This window comes from Cariama cristata, unplaced genomic scaffold (assembly GCF_000690535.1).
Source record: "Cariama cristata isolate BGI_N322 unplaced genomic scaffold, ASM69053v1 scaffold27002, whole genome shotgun sequence".
Taxonomy (NCBI): domain Eukaryota; kingdom Metazoa; phylum Chordata; class Aves; order Cariamiformes; family Cariamidae; genus Cariama; species Cariama cristata.
Genome location: NW_009605944.1, coordinates 20,808 through 27,332, shown reverse-complemented (window position 1 = coordinate 27,332; position 6,525 = coordinate 20,808). Strand labels below are relative to the sequence as shown.

Genomic DNA, 6,525 nt, shown 5'->3' with positions numbered 1-6,525 from the left:
CGCCCAAAGGGCCCACCAGAGACAGCACCCCACGCCCTCAGCCCCCCGCAGACCCAAACCCACGCCCGTTCCTACCCCTGAGCAGGGAACGAGGAGGTGGAGCAGGGCTGTAAAGGTGTGAGGGACCCCAGGAACGCCGATCACCCCCAGTTCGGGTTCCCGTCAGCGTCTGCGGTGATCGTTGACATTCTGGATCCACAACCGGTCAGCGCGGACAACGGCAGAAGTGACTGTCCACGGCGAGACCCTAAAACACCTTACACAGGTGGTGGCCCCCTGCTTTTTTTTTCCCAGTTTCGAGCAGGCACACCAACACCAGCCCAGGCACAGAAAACTGCCCTGACTCCATCTCAACTGCTTTTGTGGAGGATGCAAGGGAAAAAAAAACCGAACCGACAGCAACAAGGCTCCACTGAGGAGCGGGACACGTGTGTTTTAGAACGAGATAAAACAAATGGCTGAATAAACCAGCTCTTCTCAGCCTGGCAAGAACATTCCTCCCTGCAAAGTGGGAACCACAGCATACACAACAACATACCGCTGAAGACAGGACCCATATAACTTGTTTATTGAGCTCTATATATAGTTAAAATTCGTAGGTGCCATAATCCACTTAAAAAACACAAAGCCATCTACAAACATTAAAAGGCTTTAAGACTGATGATCCCGTTTATCTAAAAAAAGAAAAAAAACAAACCCAAACCCCAGGAATGTAACCCCGCTGAGCCTGGGGAAGCTCCAGATACAAAGAGCAAAAAAAAAAACCAAACCCAACCCCCAGGAAGGTACCCCCGCTGAGCCTGGGGAAGCTCCAGATACAAAGAGCAGGTGCCAAAAGGAGCTACCAAGACACGGCGCAGCATCCAGCGCAGGACCCCTTGCCCGGGGCTCCCACCACATCTGGGCGCACAGCACTGGACAACCACCTCTTCTCTCACCACCCCAAGGAGCAACTCCCCTCCAGCAAGTCCTTCCCCTGTGCTTTCTCAGTCCCAGGGCTCTCGGGTAGCCTTTGCCAACAAATCCTTAAGGGACATGGTGCTGCCACCTGAGCAAGGGGCAGGGGAAGCGCACGAATCCTGATCAGTGGGTGCACACACAGTGTCTGGCTCAGGGAAGATGCTCCAAGTGCTTGGTACAAGTCGGGAGTCTCTCCGGCCAGAAAAGCCACCCCACTGCGGTTCCAACCATCCTTCCCCATCTCAACTCCACAGCCACCACACCAGAGCATCGCAGGGCAGAGCAATTTGTGTACCCCCGGCACCCAGCTTTCCCAAGCACATCACTACGCTAGGAAGGGCCGCAGCAACAAAAATGCAGTTATTCCCTTCCCAGAGAAGCGGGATACGGTCCCCGTTGCCGAGCACTTACACAGATCACATTATGGAGGAAGAGTAAAAGCCGTGTGAGAAGCACAAGTCTGCTGAAGGACAGCACGCACTGAAAACTATTTTTTAACATTTTTTTTCCTCCTGCAGTTTTCGGCTCAGCCTTGAAATCCTTGGCCAGCCCAGTTCCCTTTCCACACGTCTTCCCTCTCCTTTGCACAGCAGAGCGGTGTCTCCATTCTCCTCCCAAAAGCACCCTCCCTTCCCCTCTGCATAAGCTCACATACAGAAAGGATGCCAGTGAGGGCATGAAATCCCTGAGCAAGATTCTCTCAACTCCCAGCACCTCTCACTCACCTTTGGGAAATTACAATTCCACGGGACATCCGTGATCTACACCCTCCTTAACGCAAACGCAGCTTCACATGCTTTCACCAGCTATTCAAGAGAAAGCACAAGTTCCCGTTACAAACCCAAAGACAAACAGGCTTCTGCTTCAAGACCAACCATTTCTGTTCAGAGTTAAAAGACAGGCTTCTCATCCTTTTTGGCAAGAGGCTGTAGCACAACTTGGCGTAACCACCGCTGGCAGATACGTTCCCAGAGTGGTGGGAGCCTGATAAGTTCAAAGGTTTCTGCTATCAGACCCACTCTTCCCCATCAGAGTCAAAGGGCAAGACCACATTCAAAGAGAACATAAGGAAACAAGAAAACAAGCTGTATTTTATACATATTGTCCAAACAAGTGATAAGGGGTTTTCTCCTCCAACTAAATACATTATATAATGCACATACACAGACCTGGATACTTTTGCTATATCCTAACATGTAAGACATTACATCTTTTCATTCAATGATCACAAGGAAGTCAGGTTTTTGGGGGTCAAAATAATACAGATGACAAGTGTAGGTAACTGAAGACAGCTTATAAAGGGTCCCAAACACAAAGCTTTTCCTCTCATGAATTTGCTTTTTTCCATCTGCACTTGAAGAAAATCATCCCAAACATCCCAACTGAAAGCAGTTGCCACTGTAAAAGTGCAGAGTCTCTCAACAACTCTAAATGTTGTTCCTTCAAAAGGGCCTTCAGGGATTGCTGGATTTTGCCTTGTTACTTTAAAATACCACTGTGCTTAATGAAACCACACCTAAAAGAATAAGGTTATACTATATACATTTAAAAATTGAGGAAAAGGTCTCTAAAAATATGCTCTTGAATTTCACAAAATGCTCCATCTGCTCAGGTTTGAGGAATACTTCCAAGTTGTGCTGCAGCTTGCCAGCAGAGGAGACCAATCTAAACCAGGCTTATGGCAAAAAGACCTAAAGAGAAAAAAAAAAGAAAAAATTTTTAAAAAAAAAAAAAAAAAAAAAAAAAAGAGGGGCCAGCCCAGTCCTTCCCCTCGGCTGCTGGTCTTACCCCAACAGAACTCAACTTGCCTCCTTCCAGGATGTTCAGTGTATTCAAACAGCAACAAACCAGATCTGCTGACAAGGAACTGGCATCAGATGGGCCAAACACTAAAGAAACTGCACGAAGGGGGACAGGACAGGAGGGGAATGCATGCTAGGGGAAGAAAGATCTTTCGTATTGCCACCAATCTCCTGTCCTCTGAAATCTGTGCCACCGTAACGACGAATGCACCAAAAGCAGGTAAGCAGACCAGTCCTACAGAGACGACTAACGGAGCTGAAGCCAGCACACTCTAGAAGGTATTTTTAAGCTTGGCTGCCACAAGCACGAGAATCTCTCCAATCTTCTTCTGCCAATTCTCTATGTCCTTGGAGACATCACACCAGAGCTCTCCGTGGCGAGGTTCAGCATTCTCACAGCGCTTCCTCACCTCTTCTTGTTGTTCCTACGAGGAAGAGAAACAACAGTTTGCAAGACTCTTAACGCCCTGGTTTGTTCCAGCACAGAGCCAGAAATTTAACAATTCCCTCCCTGAATCAAACGTTCTTCCAAAGCTTGTGGTGGGTTTTTTGTTTTGTTTTTCAAAGGCAGTATGGAAGCCTGAGTCAAAATTCAGAGGCAGCAACTCTCCTACCTTGCTGAGTAAACTGGCCAAATTAGTCAAGCAAGTTTTGGCTACACCAGAGAAGTTACAGCAGAAACCTCCTTTGCATTACCACCTGCACAAGATCTGTCAAGCAAGAGGTCTCTCTGAAGTCAGAAGATAAACACTCCCATCATTTCAGTAATATCAGGCAGTAAAAACTGCCATAAGAGATTAGAACAGACTGTTCCTCTGGTTGTGTTCACGTGCAACCTGTACTTGACACTTGTGTAGAAACAGCACTAGTTACACAAACCCAGCATCGCAGTTACAGGAAAATCTACGAGAAAGCTTGCATTTTACAGAAGGAAGATTGATTTCATAGATTTCTGCACGAACTAGCATGACTGTGGAGAGCAAAGCAGCCTGAAAGACAGCTCAGCTAATGACAGAGCCTTTAAAAAACCACCACACAGGCCTGTTCATGCTCATTCATGACCAGGCGTGACAGCCGGAGCCTCATCTGTGAGCTGCACAGGCGGCGGCAGCAGCAGCGTGGTCAGCCCAGCACCGCTGCAATCCCTGGGTCTGGGTAACCAACATCAGCCAGAGATTCCTGTTCCCAGGCACAAACTCACCTCTGTCCCATGCTGGAGCTCAAATTTGTAAAAGAAAGCCCAGGCATCCCCCAGGTCAGAGTCTATCTTCACTGTTCGGTGGAACCATTCTCTGGCCTTGGTTATTTTACGCTCACTCCAGAACAGCCTGTTGAGAAAAGCAAAAGCAAGTCGACAAATAGCCTCTCTTTAGAGGAACATGCCGACCCGCAAGCACTCCAACTTAAAGGCTCTACAGATAGTTCAATTCTTCGCTCTACCAAGAAGGAAACAACAGATTTTGTAGGCACCTGCTGACTGTCCTTCCTCCGCAAAGGGAAGAGATACGAGAGGACCAAAAAGAACATCGACCGCTTCCTCTTCACTGTCCCCGCAGTGAAGCGGGTTAAGTTAACCTCAGTCAAAGGAAGAGACAGACACTCCCGAGAAAGGAAGTATTGCTCTCGAGCTCAATCTTCACTAACTCAATTGCTTAATTTTGCTCTTCCAGATTTGGTGTAGAAAGAGACAGGATCATAGGCCTACGTCTATTTCTCCTCCTCCAATTTCTTAATATTTCAAGTCAATTTTAGCATCTAACAATTAAATAACTTCTAAAAGCTGAAAATTGTGTGCACATTCCTGGAGCGGTGGCTGTGTGCGGTCACACATTCACACCCACGAAGCATGCTCTATTGGAGCAGACCTACCTTGTCAGCTCCACTTTACGAGGAAAGGCGAGCACGTAAGCTTCCACGCTCCAATCCCAGCCTGGCACCCAGCCCAACTGCTGCCATTTCATAAAGGTACTCGTGAATTCTGAAATTTCTCCCCAGTAATTAACCAGCTGAGTCAATAGTCTCTTGGTTTCACTCCTTTGCATTAAAGAGTTCATTTGAGCTAGTAAGGTCTTTATCAAATCAGACAGCCATCCCTCATAAAGAGCTTAGCCAGTCATAAAATTATACAGCTTATGTGATTGTTTTTAAGCCCTGTAATACTCTTGATTGTTCCGTGTTAAATAAACTGTGATTTAAAAGGGCACGAACAGTGATAGCAAAGGCTCAACACCTGCAAGTAGTGGCCACTTTCAGCAACATATTTAACAAAAGTTTTTCACAGCTGTGTGACACTATGGTATTACCGTACCTACACGCAAGTCGTGATGGGACGTGGAAGCTGTTTGTGTTGGGATTAGCTGTTAAACTGTCTGAGGTTGCACCAGAAGGGGCCTGGAAACAGTTTCCATAAAGCAAAAGTTAACATTTTTCTCACTGGCTGATAAAGCTGAAGAACTCAGCTGTCATTATCTGGCAGAACCCAGTGTTGCAGTCACTGGAGTGTATCCTACAGTTTTCTTTGGCTTACAAAAAAGAGTTGTGAAAGAACTGGGCAACCGTTTGGGCAAAACGCTTCCTGCATTAACCTCTTCTGGTATTCACATAGGAAGAAAAGTAAGTTTGTTCCAATCACGACTGCTGTAGAGCTGTTTGCACATCAGATCAGAAAGGACATGGCGTGAGTCAACAGCAGCTTTTCATCACGGGAAGCCTCACAACTGGATCTAGACAAGAAGACAATCCCTAGCAGATTATCTTCCTGTTTCAGAGAAGCAAACTACAGTATGGCTGGTAGTCTGCGTTCCAGGAAGGGCCTCAACTGAAGAAAACTGACATAGCAGAAATTCAGGAGGGGAGAAGACTACAGCAGCACAGAATCTAGCTCAGGATTAAAAAAAAAAAAGAAAAAAAAATTGACAGGATCTAGGATAGGGAGAAAAGATGAAGAATACACAGTCAGCCACATAAAAATTGAAAAATAACCAATAAAAATTGCCCCTAGTTTCACAAATACTTAAAACATATCCTATAAAACTTAATTGAGCCTAGTTTATCTGAAAGTACACTGAAATCCCTTTCAAGGGACAGAAAGATAGCAATTTTCAGAGTGCCAATACCCAGCATTGGAAAAGGACTCGGTGTGAATGTATTGTTGCCTGTGCCGCAGTCCCAGCCCCACCAGCACAGCTTGAGGGCAGGTTGACATCCCCTGCTTCGAATCAAGGGAGAGCTTTGCACAGTTACTAGGAAACAGCTTGAGAGCTGTTACTTGCTTTGGGGCTTATTAGAGCTGCTGCAGCCAGAATCACATGGTCGTGCTTGAGTGCAGTGTTTCATCACGGACGCAGCCACACACAGAAACGGGTATTTTTACTACATCAAGCGCAGGAACTCACTTGGCCACAGCCAACAGGACATGCGGGTCATGTTCACACTTCTTGAGAGCATCCACACTCTTGGTCTTTCGTTGCGGTCGCGCTTCAAGGAAAATTGCCTCTGACCACAGGATTCCTTAATCAAGTCAAACAGGAAGATTGTTTAGTGTTATTTCCGAGATTAACCCTCCCCATCCTGTCATCAGGCCACTGCTCTCTAACGCAAGCGGCACCACTGCCCCCACGCTGGGGGTTATCTGCGCCCCAGCCTCATCCCAGATCACTCTTTCTACACGGATACTTCACTCAGTACTCTGAATTTTTAGCTACTGCCTGCACCACGCTGGACCTTCAGTTCTAAACGTCTTTGTACCATAACCCTCCTGCAG

The 6,525-nt window shown here is 46.8% G+C and overlaps 1 protein-coding gene across 1 annotated transcript in view; it reads right to left on the bottom strand.

Annotated features, from left to right (window-relative positions):
* Nucleotides 1-2,592: 2,592 nt before the first annotated feature.
* The window catches only part of PRPF6 (pre-mRNA processing factor 6), a gene marked incomplete at its 5' end in the record, with an annotated part of 23,844 nt that continues 19,911 nt past the window's right edge, over nt 2,593-6,525 (bottom strand). The window contains 4 exons of the mRNA XM_009696185.1: nt 2,593-2,603; nt 2,849-3,187; nt 3,964-4,090; nt 6,158-6,272. Of these exons, the coding sequence (XP_009694487.1) occupies nt 3,035-3,187; nt 3,964-4,090; nt 6,158-6,272 (395 nt within the window). The remainder of the gene's footprint in view (nt 2,604-2,848; nt 3,188-3,963; nt 4,091-6,157; nt 6,273-6,525) is intronic.